At 34.3% G+C, this 20378-nt stretch overlaps 1 protein-coding gene across 4 annotated transcripts in view; it reads left to right on the top strand.

Annotated features, from left to right (window-relative positions):
• The window catches only part of LCLAT1 (lysocardiolipin acyltransferase 1), a 179735-nt gene that overhangs the window by 107782 nt on the left and 51575 nt on the right, over positions 1-20378 (top strand). For all 4 annotated transcript variants that reach the window (XM_074209772.1, XM_074209775.1, XM_074209773.1 and 1 more), the window contains 2 exons: positions 12898-13044; positions 14733-14849. In XM_074209772.1, the coding sequence (XP_074065873.1) occupies positions 12898-13044; positions 14733-14849 (264 nt within the window). The remainder of the gene's footprint in view (positions 1-12897; positions 13045-14732; positions 14850-20378) is intronic.

Raw genomic sequence — 20378 nt, 5'->3', positions numbered from 1 at the left:
CTGCCACCTAATGGACAAGGAGTTGCATTTTCTTCATGAGATTAAAAAAGCAATAACTATATCCTTCTACATACTGAAAATGAAGGCAACAAAAAGCCTGCCAAATTCCCTTCCAGTGATGTGTGTGTGTGTGTGTGTGGCCTCTGTTCAACATTAGAAGTGTTTAGACATAGGCAGCTTGGTGGGGCAGTGGACAGAACAATAGGCCTAGAGTCAGGAAGACCTGACCCTAGACAGTTACTAGCAGTGTCTCCCTAGGCAAGTCACTTAACCTTGTTTGCCTCATTTTCTTCATTTGTAAAATATATTGGAGAAGGAAATATCAAACCACTCCAGTATATTTATCAAGAAAACCCCACTTAGCCCTACTCGATCTAAAATTATATTACAAAGCATCAGTTACCAAACTGTCTGGTACTGGCTAAGAAATACAGTAGTGGATCAGTGGAATAGATTAGGTGTAAAAGAGACAGCAGGAAATGATTATTGTAATCTTCTGTTTGAAAACTCAAAGAGCCCAACTTCTGGGATAAGAACTTACTCTTCAATAAAAAACTGTTGGGAAAACTGGAAGATAGTAAGGCAGGATTAGACTAACATCCCACTCCCTATAGCAAGATAAGATCAAATTGCATGCTGGATTTAGACATAAAAGATAATATTATAAGCAAATTAAAAGAATACAAATAGTTTACCTGTCAGATCTATGGAAAGGGGAGCTGTTTATGACCAAGGAAGAGATAGAGAACATTATAAAAAACAAAATGGAAAATTTTGAATACATTAAATTAAAAAATTTCACACAAACAAAACCACTCTAACCAAGATCTAAGGAAATGTAGTAAATTGGGAAATAATTTTTACAACTAGTATTTCTGACAAAGAACTCATTTCTAAAATATATAGAGAACTCAGTCAAATTTATTTAAAAAAAAGCCATTCCCCAATTAACAGATGGTCAAAAGATATGCAAAGGCAATTTTCAAATGAGGAAATCAAAGTTTTTCCATAGTCATATGAAAAATTGCTCTAAATCATTATTGATTAGAAAAATGAAAATTAAAGCATCTCTGAGGTACCACCTTACACCCCTCAGAATGGCCAATATGATCAGAAAGGACGATCAATGTTGGAAGGAATGTGGGAAATCTGGGACACTAATGCGTTGTTGGTGGAGTTGTGAACTGACACCAACCTTTCTAGAGAGCAATTTGGAATTATGCCCAAAGGGCTAAAAAATGTTCATACCCTTTGATCCAGCAATACCACTACTGGGTCTATATCCTGAAGAGATCATGAAAAGGGTAAAAAAAAAATCACTTGTTCAAAAATATTCATAGCAGCTCTATTTGTGATAGCAAAGAATTGGAAATCAAGGGGATGACCATCAATTGGGGAATGGCTAACCAAATTGTGGTCTATGTATGTGATGGAACACTATTGTTCTATTAGAAATCAGGAGGGATGGGATTTCAGAGAAGCCTGGAAAGACTTGCATGAATTGACATCGAGTGAGATGAGCAGAACCAGAAACAACAAAAAGGGGTGCTAATCAACCTTGATGGACTTGCTCACTCCCTCTGAATCTGTGATGAAGAATACCATCTGTATCCAGAGAAATAACTGTGGAGTTTAAATGAACACCAAAGATTATCTTCAGTTTTTTTAAAGTCATCTTATGAATTACTTAATTTTTCTATCTCTAATATTTTCTTTCTTCCTTAAGGATTTTTTTTTTTCTCTCAACACATTCAGTCTTGACATATACATATCGTGGAAACGTAAAGACTATCAGATTACCTTCTATGGTGGCAGGGGGGGAGGGAAGGGGAAAAATTGTAAAATTCAAAACCTTGCAAAAAAAGATTGATAGAAACTACTATTGTATATAATTAAAAACAAATAAAATGTTTATATATTTTTAAAAAACACCCCAGTGGAAGTCACAAAGAATTGGACACAATTGAAGAACAACAACAAAATATACAAATTATCTTTCTCAAGACTGCCTTGAATATCTGTCTTTCTTAGTGTACTTGGCCAGTTCTGGAGCTACTCCATAGAACAGAACTCCGAAAGTTACCCATATAATGAATTTAAGTAAAACCTAAATTATTACATGAAAAGAAATTCATGTAATTAATAAAATGCCATAGAGTAAACATTACAGTGCTATGAATTTTGTGCTGAAAAAAAATCAGCTAAACTTTTTTACTCAGATAGTTATCTAAACTTGGTCATTAGAGTCAGGCTAACATGAACCAGTCAACATTCAGATCTCTTCCTTCATAGATTCTCTATTGGGTCCTCATGCATGGTTGTGCTGTGGTGAAATTATCACAAGGGAAACTTACATAATAAATAATAGTAAAAGTTTATTAACATGAGAAAATTGTTGCACTCAAAGTGAATTGATTGATAGAATCCTACAAGTTACTGTTGATGTTATTCTTTTTTAGGGAAAATAGATCATCTGTGAATTTTGTGTGTTTATATATGGAGAAGGAAGGAATGCTTTAACCCAGAACCTCTCTAGTCCCTAGATTTCCTTCTTAACTCTGCTTCTTGGTTTCTCCAGCTTCTAAAGAAGCCTATTAGATTTTCCCTTAGTTCTTGAGAACAATAAATATTAATAGCTAATGATTTGGGGAAATTCAGAGTTACCCCTTTTTGAATTGACCCTTTATCTGACCCAACCCAATCTTACCAGAAATCTGTACTCTAAGGTGAATTCCATTCAGTGAAGCTTGTGTGGAGATACACCCTTTTGTCCAAATTGCCTACAGCTGGGGATGGTTGTAGAGATAATCTCACTGTTCTAGGATGATTTGCCTAGTGCAGCCTCTCATTACAATATTCATTCTCTCATTAATTGTTAACCATTGTCATCCTTTTGAGCACTCCTCTTCCAAAAGGATATAAAAACTTGAACTAGTCTACATCATTGTCTTTGATCGAAGTTGTTGTTTGTTCTTTGTTCTGGAAGAGAACATCAGGAAGGTGATAGCATGATTTATCAATGATTTGGATTTAAGTGAGGGCTGTGCAGAACCACCAGCCTCATTTTCTCCTCCGGAGTCACCAAGTCCTGATTTGGAGGTCACTGAGGGGTAACAGTTCCCATTAAAAATTTAAGTCAGTTTGCAAGACTGTCAGAGCTAGTACTACCACACCCTGATGCTCAACCTTGATATTTTCTTCATATAATTGTTGTTAGGTACCCTTGAGGTTTAATTTTATCACTATTTAACTTCTTCTTGCTTTAAGTTATTGGAGAAAGGAAATCAGATATTGTAAGTTCAATGAGCGTCCTATAACTAATTATTTTCTCCTCCACTAATTTTTTTTAAAGGAAATTGGTCCTCTTAACAGAAAAGGGCAGTGTGGTATAATAAAAAGAGTTCTAGACTTGGACTCTCCCAACAAAATCAAAGAAATCAGACCTAGAGACCTTGGAGGAGATCCATGGTTTCATCTGGACAAGTACTTCTTGTTTTGTTTTGTTTGTGGGTTTTCCTTTTCAGTTTGGCTAATATGGGAATGTTTTAGATGACTTCACATATATAACTAATATATTTCTTTTTAAGGGATGTTAAATGTGTTCTTTCAAAGGCTATGACAGGTAGAGATTTGCTATTAGGTCATTCCAGGTAGAAGGAAGAAAAGGCATGTAGATAGAAAAACGTCAAATGTTTTAGAAACAGCAGTTTGATTAAAGTGAGAGAGAAAGTAGTAGAGATAGATGAGAAAGATCGGAGCTCCAAAATAGTTACCTACAACAAAGCTGTCGGATGACCTAACCTAGTTTCAGGGGATCCATTATTTTTTCCATCCATTAAAGTTCTCTTTCTGGCAACCAAGGGATACTTTGTTTAGTTGTAGTTATTCAGTTGTGCCAATTTAGTGATCCTATTTAGTGTTTTCTTGCCAAAGATACTGGAGTGGTTTCTCATTTCCTTCTCCAGCTCATTTTATAAATGAGGAAACTGAGATAAATGAGTTAAGTGATTTGTTCAGGGTCACACAGCTAGGAAGTGTCTAAGGCTAGATTTGAACTCATGAAGAAGAGACATCCTGACTTCAGAAATGGCACTCTATCCACTGTGCCACCCTTGCTGCCCACTTATTATTAACAATATTAATTTTCTAGATTACCAAAACTTAAAGTCTTCTGCCAAGAAATTGAGTATGGACTGTATTTTTCACTCAGTCATATCATAAATCATTAAAAAGTGGATTACAGTCTCTGGAAGACTCTCTTTACCCTAACTCCAGTGTTTCTCTGAAGATTCAACATCTACACCATTCTCTGCCCCTGCTAATTTTCTTGGCATCATACATAATGTCAGTCTTATGACTCTGGTGAAGTGAGACCTGCCTCAAGGTTTGGCAGCAAAGAAGCTAGAATAAAGTGAGACACTTCACTCTTTTTTTTTTAATGTGATACTGAACACGTACTGCAGAAATACCCAGCAACAGTCATAGATAGCCCTGCTAAGCAGATAAACAATAGCAGCTAAGGGTAACAGTTGTTTTTTTTGTTTTTGTTTGTTTGTTTTTAAGTGAAAGCTCTTTTGCAATATGTCACAGAGAAGGATGATTGTAAATGATGATTGGTATTTATTCCCTCAGAAAAGTAAGAGGAAAATGAACCACCAGAGAGCTTGGTTGCTAGTTCCATTTAAGCTTCATCATTCTAAGACCATTTGTAGATGAAACTACAAGATCAGTTAACAGATGTTTTTTAGTGATCTATCCTCATTATTGAACGAATAAAAAAAAAGCATTTATTACGTTCTTACTTTGTGCCCACCACTGTGTCAGGTACTAGGGATACTAATAGAAAAAGAAGAAAGTCCCCTACCTCCCCAAAAGCTCAGATTCTAAACAAGGGAGACAAGATAATTAAAATGATCCAACTTAGGTTTTATGGAAAGGCTCAGATCTTTTTTTTTTTTTTTGCAAGGCGGCTTGCCCAAGGCCACACAGCTAGGTAATTATTAAGTGTCTGAGACTGGATTTGAACCCAGGTACTCCTGACTCCAGGGCTGGTGCTTTATCCACTGCACCACCTAGCTGCCCCTAGGCCCTGAGATCTGGGCAAAGGGCACCAGAAGGTTCTCTTACCAGAGTACCACATTGATGAGAGAGGAGTAGACCTAAGAGCCAGAATGGAATGGGATTGCACATGGAAAGGGATGGCACTACTCTAGCCAGGAGGCGAGGAGGGGAAAGAGGAAATGGTAGAAATACAGACTTTTGAAGGAGAGGGAAGCTTACTTGGTACAGGTCCCGACTGGGACCCTCCATTTACCTTATGGACACTGGGTGGTTGGTGTGGGAGAGGAAGAGGATGATCCCATTCATCAGTTATGACAGACATAACTTCTAAGAATTGGGATCCCATAATTCAACTCTGCCCTCATGCTCAGTTATGGGTGCTCAAACATTGATAAACTGAAGGAAGGCAACCAGGATGCTGAAAAGTCTTATCATGTTTAAAATCCTGGAAAATAATAAAGTTATGCTAGCTGTTGTCAAGTATTTGAGGATATGTGGATGAGGTATTAGAGATATTCTGTTTTAATTCCTTTTTTTATTCCCAGGATTGGTGTAGTGCCTAAAAATTAAAATGGAATGATTTGTTTCAAAGGGGTAATGATTTTCCTCCTCCTTAGAGGACTTGAGGTTGAAACTTATCCACATATAATGTTGGGGACTTCATTTATGAATGAGACTAGATAGAGGCAGTAGTCTTTTCCAACTCTTAACTCTTCTTCTTTCTGGCACACTATTTAATGAGATACTTGTGAGAAAATTACTAATGTTTTAGGTATGATCAGAAAGAATATCTGCATTTGAATAAATTAATCAATAAAGTTAGAGAGTTCACACAATTTTGAAGATTCTTAGGAACTAATTTTTTCAATACATCTCAGAGTGGAATGAAAGGAAAGATATTGGACACATCTTTTACCAAAACAATAAGGAGATTTCAGCAACTATGCCTGTTTTCCCATAGTTCAAAATATTCATCACGATGTGCTCATTGAGCCATATTTTGTTAGTGAAAATATGAGAGGAGAATTTCAAATTATTTCATGTACAGATGTTATCTTTATGGTCAGATAGTTACAGAGTACATAAGATTTCTACTTTTTCTATTTTTTAAACATTTTATTCAATATATGGATATCACATTGCTTAGACTATAAAACTGTAAAACATGATTATAAAGGTAAATTTACTCATTTATTTCCTAAAAATTTATATTAAAGAAAGTTTGCTTTCTGTAAGGTCATGTACAAAGTCCAAGGAAAAGAATGATTTCCATATAATGTTAAGAGTTTTTAAAGGCTTCTCTTTTCAGAAAGCAATCAGCTTTGGAAAAATATTTTGTAATTAAGTCCTTTATAAATGTGAGTTATTGGTATTTGATTAAGTGGTGTCTTTATAGCCTCTGGAACCCACCTTGACCATTTCGTTGCCATCCTTAAAGTTGTTGCTTCTTGACCATGGGACTTCTTTGAAACCATAACTTAAATAGCTTAATCTACTCAGCTTTGGAATTACTTCTTGGATGTGTGTTGACCAGATTGGTAAATCAGCCAGCAGTGGAAGCACATTGTTTTACTTTATCTAGCCTGCCCTAATCCCAACATCTTGTTTCACATTCCACCTGATCAGCCATCCTGGCCAACTACTTTGATTTACCTTCCAACTTCCTATTACTTCTGCCACACCAAACTGTTGCCATTGTCACTTTTCATCTCTGTGTACAATAATCAAATCAGTACTACCATTACTTCCTACTTGATATTCTTGTTGAATTTTCAAACCAAAACACCTTTGCCTTTCTCTCTCTCTTAGATGTGTTATCTCTTTCTATTAGAATATTCAGTTCTAGACAGGTTCTCTTGATTTTGTGTTTATAGCCTCAGTGCTTAACATAATGCTTAGTTTACTTAATATTGAAAAATGCCTTTCCCTCCTTTCTTTCCTTCTTCCTTTCATCCTTGCTCTAATTAGTAGTCTTTGATGCCTTTTTATTGTAATACATTTTAATGAATAGAATTTAAGCCTCAGCTCTTCTTTCTGGAGATTCTGAGGGAATAAGTAACAAATAGCTATCTCACAAGTGGTCTGGCAACCAACTGTATATCATCAGGATTTTAAAACTAAGAGAGACAATATTGGAGTTTATAATGTAGCTTCCAAATGGCTTAGTAAGAGACTCCATTTACAAATACAGTGTGGGAAGTAGTGTCTTAAACCTCTGGCTCCTAGAGGCAATTATAGTGCTTTACTTCCAGGGATGAATTTGGGTATCATATTTGTCATTTATCCTTATGGCAAAATGCAAATTTACTGGTATAAATGGATACTCCAGCCTGAGACTAGAAATCCTGATTACACTTGAACTTACCATCATTAAGTTAATTAGACTTTTCTCCCTTTTCCTATTTTATATGATCCTTCTTCAATATTGGCTTGAAAGTGGTGGCAGCTTTTTTGGGAAATAGGAAGGGCACTTGCTTTGGAGGCCAATATTCTTAAACCTGTTAACAAATGCTCCTGTTAGGAACTGACTCTCCTTTTTAGCATTTATTTTAATGTCTGGGCTTTAAACTTGTCATGAAGCAGCCATAGCACTTGTCTGATTTCGTATATGGCAGTACAGATTATTGTTATTCACAGTTAATGAAATATGAAGTAATTTTAAATTGTACATATTACAAACTTTAGGGGAAAATATGTTAAGCAACAGCAGTTGTGTAAACCTTCAGAGCTATTCCAAAACCTAGAGTCCTGGGTAAGGAAAGCTTTTACTTAATGGAGGATTATGTTATTCCCAAGTATTCTTGAGCATATTCCTTTGGCAAAAGAAATAAATCTCCCCAATACTTTCTCTCTTTTGAATCCCAAGTTTCTCTGCATGCTTGAGACTAAAGTAAAAGGGGAAGATGGAAGAACCCATTGTTTCCTGCAAAATGAAGAATTCATATATAGGGTGTCCCAAAAGTCTTACTGTTGTTTTAAAGTATTAAAGCTTAAAAACTGCAGTAAGACTTTGGGGATACTAATATATTTGCAGTAAGACTTCTTCCACCCTTCTTTTTAGGGGAGCCTGCCTTCATGGGTAAAGACTGCAGAGATCGGATGTCTAGTGCTGTGCCTCCAAGAACTCCCTGATACCCCCCTCACCCCTACCTGCATTGGATTCTGATTCTGATTGTCTCTCTCTCTCTCTCTCTCTCTCTCTCTCTCTCTCTCTCTCTCTCTCTCTCTTTAGGTTTTTGCAAGGCAAATGGGGTTAAGGGGCTTGCCCAAGGCCACATAGCTAGGTAATTATTAAGTGTCTGAGATCGGATTTGAACCCAGGTACTCCTGACTCCAGGGCCGGTGCTTTATCTACTATGCCACCTAGCAGCCCCTGGATTCTCTTTTCAACAGTAAATATTTATTGAACTGGAAAAACTCCAGGAATTTCTGAGTTTATGCTTAAGAGTTATGGGACTGTCCTCAGTGATAGTTGTAGTAATTATCACATTTTTTAGCTAATGAAATTATCAGACTTTCATAATGAGGGACCTATATATAGAGGGGAGCCTATCTTTGGGACTTAATATCTCCATTACCTTTCATGGAATTTTAATAACTAAGAAAATGATAACTTTTAAATATTTTAGGAGTGAACTCAGCTCAGAGAATGGTGAAAAGGTGAAGAGCCTTATTTGACTATATCCTAGACTAGAATGAAATAAGATTGGAAAGGTAGGTTGGAGACAGATCATGGAGGCTAGGAATATAAGACTAAAGGAGTTTTTGGAGAATCATTGAAGGTTTATTTTTCCCCCACAAGAATGAGTTTGTAAGTATCTGTGGGGAGTAATTTAATACTTTGTTCCCTATCCAAGGGAAATTTTAGATAAGAGCATGAGGGAACTCATATAAAATCTTGAAAAAAGAATCTTTAATAGCATTGTATAATTGAGAAAACATAGGATGAGCTGGGTTTCAGTTCTAGTTATATTACTAATCAGCTATGTGACTCTTAAGTCACTTTAATTTTCTGGACCTAGCATCATTTGAGCATCTGATTTTGTAGCTCAAGGCAAGAAGTTGAAGTATTTTCCTAGTAGTAAGACAGGCTATTTAAAAAAAAAATGAGCTCATTACAACTAACTGTTGGAGAAATGACAATAGGCAACAAAAGATTGCTGAATTATAGTAAACCTGGCTTATGGAGTAATACTGAATGGGTTCTGTTCCTGACTTAGCTACCAACTAGCTAGTTTTATAAATCTTAGATTTATAAATCAATTTTTCTCAAAAGTGATGGAGTTTGGGGTGGCTAGGTGGCGCAGTGGATAGAGCACCGGCCCTGGAGTCAGGAGTACCTGGGTTCAAATACAGCCTGAGACACTTAATAATTAACCTAGCTGTGTGGCCTTGGGCAAGCCACTTAACCCCATTGCCTTGCCAAAAAACCTAAAAAAAAATGATGGAGTTTAGTATACTCTGTGACTTCCAAGCTCTCAGCCAGCTCCAAAATTGATTTTCTCTATTTTTCTTTAATTTTCTATTTCTTTAAGAATAATCTTCTCATAAAATAATTGAATTTTGGTTGGTATAGAAAATCTATGATTTCCATGACTTGTGAGGCACTCTTTTGTCATCAGTGGCAAAGTATATTATCTAGTCCAAATTCATAGAGAATGTTAAATTTTGCCTACCTAACACTTCCTCAGTACTTAAAGGAAATTTTCTTGACTTCTGTTAATAAATTTATTTTTGTATGACATCTAACTCAGCTTTTTTTTTGTCACATAAATAATGAGTAGAACATTTTGTTTGTATAATTGTGTATTGATGATGTTCATGAAAAATAGTGTAGGATTAAAGTCTAACTAATTCATTATTAACTTCTGAATTTCCTTGATTCTCTTGATACAATTGAAATATTTATTTTTTAAGGCATTGTTTTCTATTAAGTACATTCTCTGTTTTGTGTGTGTGTGTTTATGTATGTAGGTATGTGCATATACATCTAGGGAGAAATGTATATATATATATAGGTAGGTAGATCTATATCACAGGAATATTAAATAAAGTAAAAAAGGCCTGGAAGTAAAAATTAGAAACAGTTAGCAATAAAATGCTTCCTTATTTAGACCATTTTTTTAAAAACAAGTATGCAAACTGAATTCTAAACACTTGAAATAGCCAAATATCCTTTTTTTGCTTCTTGAGGTAGAGTTAAATGACTTGCCTAGGGTCACACAGCTAGTGTCAAGTATCTATGTTGGGTTTTGAATCTGGTCCTCCTGACCCCAGAACCAGTGCTCTTTTCACTGTGCCACCTAGCTGTTTCCCCCTCCCTACCTCCAACCTCCTTAAACCAATATATGAGTCACATCTGGATGGAGACTTGGTTATGGCTAAAGAATAGTCTAAAGACAACATTATAAATAATTCAGGAATACTACAAGAACTGTACGTAATACTAAAAGACCATACCTACATAATTATTGATTTTCAGATTTTACAGTAGAAATTCAGATTTTATAATACAAATACTATTCAGAGTGATTTAAGAAGAAAGGAGACCCTTTGAAAACATAGATATTAGAACCATAAATTAAACAGCCATATATTCATGTTTGGTTAAAAAAATGCTAACAGAAGGACCACTTTGCCTAAATTTTAACAGAAGTATATCATAAGTCAAGATATAATATTAGACATAATAGATTACAGGTGGACTGTAGCTTCACAAAATTGAAAGACCAATTAACAAGAATTTATTATGTGCTTAACTCAGTAACTGCTACTGTTCTAAATGTTGGAATACAAAGAAAGGCAAAAACATTCTCCACCCTCAAAGAGCTCACAGTTCAGATTCTAATAAAATAAAGAACTTGAATACAGTGCTCTCTTTTCTTAAGTATACTGTCATGCACATATACACAAATGTGCATTTCAGTGTATTATATATATATGCATGTGTGTGTATGTATGATCATAGAAAGACTTCTTGAAGAAGGCTGGATTTTAACTGAAATTTGAAGGAAGCCAGGAGGGAGAGATGAAGACTAAACAGTCAAAGTGGAGAGATGATTTGTCTTGTGAGGATCATCAAGGAGGCCAGCATTACTAGATCAGAGTATATAATGATGATGTTGTCCATTGCTTTTGAAGAGGACAAATGATATCACAGGGTGATATTTTGATTTGTGCATGAATTGAGGTAGAGTTGTAAAAATTAATATGGAAATATATTAAATATGATTCTACATGTACAACCTGTATCAAATTTGTCACTGCCATGGGGAAGGGGAGAGGGAAGGATGGGTGGTAGAAAAATGTGGAGATTGGGGTAGCTAGGTGGCACAGTGGGTAGAGTACCAGCCCTGGAGTTAGGAGTACCTGAGTTCAAATCCGGCCTCAGACACTTACTAATTACCTAGCTGTGTGGCCTTGGGCAAGCCACTTAACCCCATTGCCTTGCAAAAAAAAGAAAAATGTGGAGCTCAAAAAATTGCAAAAGAGTGAAGCTTGAAAACTATCTTTGCATGCAACTGGAAAAAAACAAATAAAAATAGTCATTAGTCTCAATCTCTCTTAGAAAATTGGAAAAGTAGAAAAAGGGTCAAGTTGTAAAGGACTTTAAAAACCAAATAGAGTATTCCCCTGTTTGATCCAGGATAAAAATAAGTGACATTAACATAGTATTTTTCTAAAAATTGCGATGTTAATGCATTATGCTGACTGCTTCTTCTCATGTTGACACCCATGTCCCCAACAGTATCAATGAGGGCAGAGATTTGGCACTGCAACTGATCAACCCTTTTTAGCCAGTCACATTTGGGATTTTTAAGCAGTGGTTGAGATTTTATAGTCAATATTGACTATAAATATATACTCAAATTATACATATATGTTCTTATGATTAGAAGCTCTCCTGAATCTAATTTGGCCTGTCTTGATGAGACTGAGAGGATACCATTTTCTCCTTATCAGGGAGAAGAAAAATCCTGCTGTCAGCCCAAACCTTTCCCTTCCCTTCCTAAGAAAAGGAAATCATAAAAAGGGCAAAAGTCCTATGTGACCTTCATTCCATCCCACTTCTTCAGTCAGTAATAGAATAACTTTCTTTCTTACTAAATTTAAAATCAACTTTCCAAGAAAGTTAGAGGCTATTTAAATCTGCCTACATTTCAGAGTCTAAGATAGATTTTCAATATCTCTGATGTTGCCACCCATTTTTAAGAGGTCATTCTAATTTTGAATGAAATTCTGCTTCTTTAACAACCTCAAATAATTGTTCTCTTAATTTAGTCATAACAATTGTTGCCAACCCTTCATTTTAAGGCAGGAACTGAGTGGAAGAAGAATAAACTAGTTATGCTTCCATGTCCTCATTTTGCAAAGTTAATAGAAAACCTTATATGACCAGTTAATAGCTAAACTGGCAGGTATGTTCCTTAACTTCATTTGCCTAACTAGGCATCTCTTTCAACTAACCCCTAACTTTCACTGCTTTTTCCTTATCAGTTATAAAAAAAATACTTTCTCACTTAACTGGGTTTTTGTGTATTCAGTATTAATGAATATTTATCTGTGAATTCTTGAGGCATAACATGGGATTGTATTCCATGCAGTATTTAATAATAGGATCAGTACTATAGAGGACAGAGGCTTTGTGGAAGGGGGTGAGTTCCCTTTAAAACAAGCCTGATGTATTAGGATTACCTGATCCCAGATTCCAATTGGATGGAAATGATATAATATACTTAATATGAAAACTAAAAGGAAAACTAGCCAAAGTATGGTCATATTCATTAAGAAAGACAAGTACCAACCTATTTTAAATACTTTTTGAATTTATTCCAGGTTGGGCAATGCAGGCTGCTGCCTATATCTTCATTCATAGGAGGTGGAAGGATGACAAGAGTCACTTTGAAAACATGTTGAATTATTTCTGTGATATTAAGGAACCACTTCAACTCCTCATATTTCCAGAAGGGACAGATCTCACAGGTAAGTTGCTTGTGTTGGAATAATTCATATGAACCACTATTTTAAAGTGCTTGATGTGATTGTGTTTGCAAGATACTTTCTTGGGCAGATGGAAATTCAAAAGTGCAACTGAATAGAGCTTACAGTGTAGTAAAGCAGAAAAAGATAAGTACAGATTTTGCCACATTACAAAATAGAATAGTTAAGTAAATAAGAGAAGTCAATAAACTGACATGAGATTTGAGAATAGAGACTCATGATAGATGGGATGCATGAACTAGACCTTGAATAAAGAAGAAGAAATTCCTCAAGTACCTGGCTGAGAAGAAAAAAGAATAAGGGACTAAGAAAAAAAGAGAATATGAGAGTCATTCCAGATGACAGGGGAAAAAAAGCTTAGAGTAAAAATAGATCCCATGTATACTAGCTCTCCAATGTTTCTTCTGCTGTGACCCACAGTAGAAGTAATTGTTCATTATGTCATTCCTAACACTAAATTTTTGTACAAGCTCCCATGTTTCGGGCTAGTAACATTAACAGGTTCTAATTCCATTGTATAGATAGGGAATTTAGATAACTCAGAGTCCCTTGGAAGTTTTGATATTTTGGATTTGCTCTTTTTATCATTTTTGACTAAATTTTCAATTCTGAAGTGGTATAATGCTTTTATTAATGACTACCTTAGAAGAATATTTTTATTTTCTCCTGCAATATATGAATCAGTTTCCTTGGAAGTAGGTCTCATTATTTTTTCCTCAGTATCCTTAAGCTTAATAAAATATTTATCCTGCTTAAAGTATAGGAAAATTATCAGTGATAAATGTGTTTTATTTTCCTGGTTCTTTATATGCTGTAGTATAGGGTAGAGGAAGTAAAAACTAAGTTTTGTCATTGAGATACTCAAGCTATGCTTAGTGAGTCCTCAGATCAGCAAATCAACTAGCTGTTTGCTTCCTCCATCCCTAATTATCTTTGAACAAGAGAATATTTTATGAACTTTATAGTTTAAATAGTTTCACTAAACATACTTTTTCCATCAGTTGGAAATTGCTTATAATGCAATATTTAGCCAGAGTTATATTTGGCAATTTGCACATCCTTCATTAATAGCATGCCTGTTCATCAAAGGAAATTTTTGTTAAAATATTAATTTTTTGTCTAGAAAATTTTTGCATGATAGAGATTTATAAATTAGTAAAAATGTTAATGATATATTTCAAAAAGTCTTTGTTTCTACTTAAGCTGATTTTTAAATGTCATATTAAGCTAAACAGCAATTTGATATATCCTGCTTTGGTTCTTTTTAGTATAGTTTGCCTATGATTAGTAGTTGCTTCTAGACATGTTTTGTAAATATTTTCATATTCATTATATGTAATATTGTATTTTTATGAACTCTTTCAACATTTCAAGACAAATTTAGATTTTCATGAAAATATGGCTAAAGCCCTACTAATTTATCAGAATAGATTCTAATTATTAACTGATAAATTAAGTATTAACTTGGTTATAACAAACTTGGTTTATCAGTTTTATGAATATGATTCCAAATTTTTGGAGTAATTTTTAGAATTACAAATGTTAGGATTTGTTTTAAAATTACAATATAATTTACTAGCAGTATGTTGCAAAGCAAATTCTACCTCTTGACTTTTCCTATCTTTTCTTTCATTATTACATGCTGACTAATTATTTATAATTTTGTCTAGAAAACAGCAAGGCTAAAAGCAATGAATTTGCTGAAAAGAATGGACTTGAAAAATATGAATATGTCTTACATCCTAGAACCACAGGCTTTACTTTTATAGTAGAACTCCTAAAAGAAGGTAAAAATCTTTTTCAAAATATATTTGATTGTTTTTCAAATGTATAACAGTAACTCTAGAAATGAATGTGACTGCATTATTCAAGCTGAACTACTCAGTCAGTTCTAAAGTCTTTCACTAAACATACTTAAGGAATGTAAAGGATAGGCTTATCTGCCTATTTTTATTAAGTGCTGTGAAAATGAGATTTAGTATAGTATTTGATCAACACCTTGAGTTGTGGGTAGATTTTGATGTGCATGAGAAAAGAATGGAAGGCATTTCAGCCAAGAAAATACAAACTGACACATAGTTTTAAAAAAATTTAAAGTGTATTTGAGAGACATTAATCAGATTAGTTTAGCTAGAGTTAAAGGTTCCCCATAAGAAAGCAGTAGTGGTTAAAACTTTGAATACTCAGACAAGGCAGTTCTAAAGCTTGATTTATAGGCATTCATTCATGTCATTTACCTAGGACACTATAGGGTGCCTGGGATGTAGAAATGGAGTTTTAGAATGTGGGAAAGGTATCTGGAAAAGAAAAAATTCATTTTCCTACCATAAGTGTCAGCTTTATTTTGTACTCCAAATGCCTGGTACTTTCATGCTGCTCTTTAGTTATCAAAAGCCCCAATCAATGTCTATCCTTTTCCAATGCCCCATGTTTTGAAATTTCTCATCTTTCTGTATCTCCATTATATCATGGAATTTCAGAGAGGGATCTCAGAGATGGATTTTCAGAAGTTCTCTGTTCCAATCCATACCTATGTACTTAAGTCCTCATCAAGCTCATCTCTGAAGAAGTTCAGTGAGTGGGGACCAATTACTTCCAAAGAATCTCATTCCATTTAGGAATCACTGTTATTGTTTGGAAACCCTTCTTGATATCTTGCTGACATTTACCTCTTTCTAACTTTTACCCATTGCACCTTATTCTTCTCTCTGGGTCCAAAAAGGAGTCTAAATCCTATTCCTCATGGCTTTAGATCCTTAAAGCAGTTGGATAATTGAATAGAAAAGAGAATAGTGGAAGGGGAGGTGGGAAAAACTGATTTCCAATACTAGACACCAGATTATATGACCCTTAGATATATGATCTCCCTCAGCTTCAGTTTCTTTATCTATAAAATAGAGATAACTTTAGCATCTACCTCATAGGGTTATTAGCATCAAGCAGAATAATATATGTAAATCACTTTGCAAATATTAAAACACCATAAAATTATCATTTTTGAAAATATCATTGTTGTCACTTCCTTAATCTTTCCTTATCAAAGTTAAATTCCTAGCTTCTTCAGCTGATGCACAGGATATGACAAGGACTTGTTACTTTTCATCATATTGGTTACCTTATTTTGGATGCTTTGCTGGATCATGTCTTTTCTAAATAATACTCAGTACTAAATAAAATATTTCAAATGTGACTGAAAAGTACATTAAACAGTAGAATTTTTTAATTCTTTTCCATGTCTAAAAGTCAAATTTCTCTTACATAGCCCAAAATTATACTTAACTACTTGTTACAATGGTTATTAACATTAATTATTTAGCCACTAAAACTCAGATTTTTTTTAAAAACAAAGTGCCTTCTAATAATGCCCCTCCTATCTTTTAAATGTGAAATTTACGTTTATCCCCTACTGAATTTTAGCTTATAAGATTGAACCCAATGCTTTAACCTATTGAAATTTTTTTGGATACTGATATTTTTTCCAGTGTTAGCCATCCCTTCCACCATTCTGTCATCTACAAATTTAGTAAACATGCCAGAAAAGTTTTTTACAGTGACATTAAGACTAGGTCATTTCCACTAGAATTTACAGAAAGGTTATATTTAAAAAGTCCAGACTTCCTGATAAATGCAACTTGTGCAAGGAACTGTGGAACATGTCACCTCAGATTGCTACAAGTTTATTACCTACCAAATAAATACATAGAAAGGCATGGTCATATGTCCAGAATTAACACAACAGCAATTTGTTATCTTTTACATACTAATATAAATCATGTCCTTATATTTTAGAGACCCCTAAATATCCTTGAGAATTCAACAAATAAAACTATTATCAGAGCATAATTACAAACTACAAATATTATAAAGATATTACATTGACTCATAGAAATTAGATGAAATCCATATCATCATTTTCATCTTCTCTTGTGCTGGAGTTGTAAGAAAAATAATTTCAGTGAAGCTACAGAAGATGAACTTTGCTTGTCAAATTTTTATTCATTTAAAAGAAAAACTTATTTTGTCCATTTCTACAGTTGTCCATAACACATTCAATATGGCTCACATTTTATAGGACTTTCATAAATGTTTGCACAGTACTTTACGTGTTATCTCTTAAGATTCTCACAACCCTATGAGATAGATTTATTATGTACACTCTGCCACCTAACATATAAATGAAAAATATCAAGATAGAGACTTGTCCTCAGATTGATATAATGATAATATTAGCGTGTATTGAGTAATATTATACACCTTCCAATTCCATACCTAACAGATGTTAACTTTTTGTGCTTTGCTTTCATCATGTGTAAACTAGTTTAACCAAGTTGTTTTCCTATGAAGTGGAAATGTAAACATGATTATTACTTTGCTGAAGCAATTTTTACATCAGTATTGTTTTCACAAAATATCCAGAATTGTAACAGACCTCTGGGAAATCAGATTTTTGAGACTTACCTTTGAAATTAAAGTGCAGATGATTTCAAAAGTCCATTCTAGCTCCGGTCTTTTTAAGTGCTGGTGGTACCTGTGGTTATGGCTGAAAAGCTTAAAAAGACACTTTAAAAAAAATTCCTCCTTTCCTTCCCCAACTGTTCTTTGCTCTCATTATCAGATTTTTAATTATCAATTTTTTTTGTTTAAAATTATTTTAAAAATTGAATTATCATTTCTCATTTTTATCAGTTTTGTGGATTTGAGGTACTACCTCAAAACTAATTTGTATTTCTGTGATTATTAGTCATTTGGAGTAGTCTTTCATATCATATCATTGTTAGTAGTTACAGTTCTTCCTTTGAGAATTGTTTTAATCATACTGTTTGACCACTTTTGTCCAACAAACCATCCTATTTACAAAGAACTTTTTAAAAAAAAAGAAAACAAAAGAAGTTCAGCAAAACTAACCAATAGGGGCAGCTAGGTGGCACAGTGGATAGAGCACCAGCCCTGGAGTCAGGAGAACCTGAGTTCAAATTTGGCCTCAGACACTTAATAATTACCTAGCTGTGTGACCTTGGGCAAGTCACTTAACCCCACTGCCTTGCAAAAAGCCTAAGCAATAGATCAGCCAACTCCAATAGGATATGTAATGTTTGACACTTGTAATCCCCCATCTCTACAGGGGTAGAAGGTACATTTTCCTCAGCTTGTCTTATTGACCAAGCTATAATTATATAGCTTTCAGTCTTATTGCTGTTTTATTGTTTCTAGTTTCATCTTTGTTGTGTGTGTATTCCTGGTTCTTCTTATTTCATCAATTCATATAAGTCTTACCTTGCTTCTTCATACCATTCATTTTATATGACAGTAATTTTTCATTACATTCCTCTACCACAATTTTTCTAGTTATTCTGAAATTAATAGGCACATACTTGGTTTCCAGTTTTTTTGCTGCCACAAAAAAAATGATGCCTTAAATATTTTCAGCATATCTGAGACCTTTTTCTTCCTGTCTTTGACCTTTTAGCAGTAGTATTTGTGAGAGTAGAATCTGTGAATATTTTAGTCACTTTTTCAGCATGATTTTAAAACATTTTTCAGAATATTTGAAATAATACACAGCTTCACCAACAGTGCATTAGTAGGGGGTAGCTAGGTGGCACAGTGGATAAAGCACCGGCTCTGGAGTCAGGAGTACCTGGGTTCAAATCCGGTCTCAGACACTTAATAATTACCTAGCTGTATGGCCTTGGGCAAGCCACTTAACCCCATTGCCTAGCAAAAAAAAAAAAAAAAAGATTATTGAAAACTATCTTTGCATGTAGTTGAAAAATAAATAAAATACTAAAGGGATTGCTTAATTGATTAAAAGTGGATCAGTTTAGTGGTTTAGAGGAAAGACTCTAGTCTGGGAGCCAAGACATCTCTGGGTCCAAGTCCTGGCGTATGCCTAGCAAAAACCTAAAAAAACCAAAAAAAACCCAGTGCATTAGTGACTTACCTTTCCTCAGTCTCTCTTTCATTGCCCTTTTCTATTCTTACTCATTTTTGCCAATTCTGTGGTGATAAAACCTCAAAACTGTTTTGAATTGTATTTCTATTATTATTATTATTAGTCATTTGGTTTAGACTTTCATATGGTGGTTAGTAGTTGCAGTTCTTCCTGAGAATTGTTTATTCATTCAGTTTGATCAGGGTATCTCAGAAGTCCTTATACACTTAAAACTTCAATAAGACTTTGGAGTTACCTTATTTTTTTTAGTTCTTTGGTAGGTTTTTAGGAAACGTTGAAGGAAAGGAACAAGACAAGGACATAATAGCTGAGTAAGAATAAGTAATAGTAGCATTGCCTTAGATAACATTCCCCAAAGACAGATTTTGCTATCTCTATTTCAATCTATGATCAAGAAGTTTTGTATGATGACGTATATTATTGAGGTATAGTCACTTTATTTTAGAAGAATACTGAACAATGCAGTCCTTGCTTTTAAATGTGTTCCTATAAATATTATCTTAAGGGGGATTGCTGTAAGACTGAATCTTAACTGGTTGTATACTGGAACTTAACTACACAATTCTTGTTTCTCTCATCTGTTTGGACATTGGTGGAAACCAGAAAATGAGCAGGTAAAAAGACTTCTTTATTTAACTTCACTAAATTATTTGAGATAATTCATGAGAAAAAAGCCAGGCATTGGCAGTGGGGATGGCGAATAGACATCTTTCTATCCTTATACCAAAACTTCAGGTAAAAAAGATGTTTTTGTAATCATAAGTAAACAAAGATTAAGCTCTACCAAATGACTACAAATATGTAAATATGTCATTGAAACAAATGCTAAGCTTTACCAAATGATTTTGCTACTCTTGAAAATATACAGTGCTTAATTAGCATATTTTTGCATTTGTATTTGTGAGTGAAAATAAGGACCATCTCCATTTTTACTTTGTACATTAAACACTGAAAACAGGAAAGGTAATATCTAACATTTATAGAAACTTATTATATACTAGGCACTGCACTTTGCAAATATTATCTCATTTGGTCCTCAAAAAAATTCAGGGAGGTAGATACTATTATTATCTCTAGGTTACAGATGAGGAAACTGGGGCAAAGTGGAGGCTAAGTGATGTGTAGAGGGTCAAATAGATTATAAATGCCAGAACTCAGGTCTTCCTGACTCCAGACCCTATCCACTATGCCACCTAGCTTCCTCAAAGGTAGTGCAGATATTTAACATTTAGAAGGCTTAATTAGTCACACCTTGGACTAGGAAGCTAGATTAAGTGACCTTCCAAGTAATATTCCAAGATTCAAGTGCTTGTTGGTTGATTCTTTGAGTCTTCCATTTAGTTACATTATGTTTTAATACAAA

This window comes from Macrotis lagotis, chromosome 1 (genome assembly GCF_037893015.1).
Source record: "Macrotis lagotis isolate mMagLag1 chromosome 1, bilby.v1.9.chrom.fasta, whole genome shotgun sequence".
NCBI lineage: Eukaryota > Metazoa > Chordata > Mammalia > Peramelemorphia > Peramelidae > Macrotis > Macrotis lagotis.
Note: the sequence above shows the minus strand (reverse complement) of the source record. Positions and strands in the feature narration are given on the sequence as shown.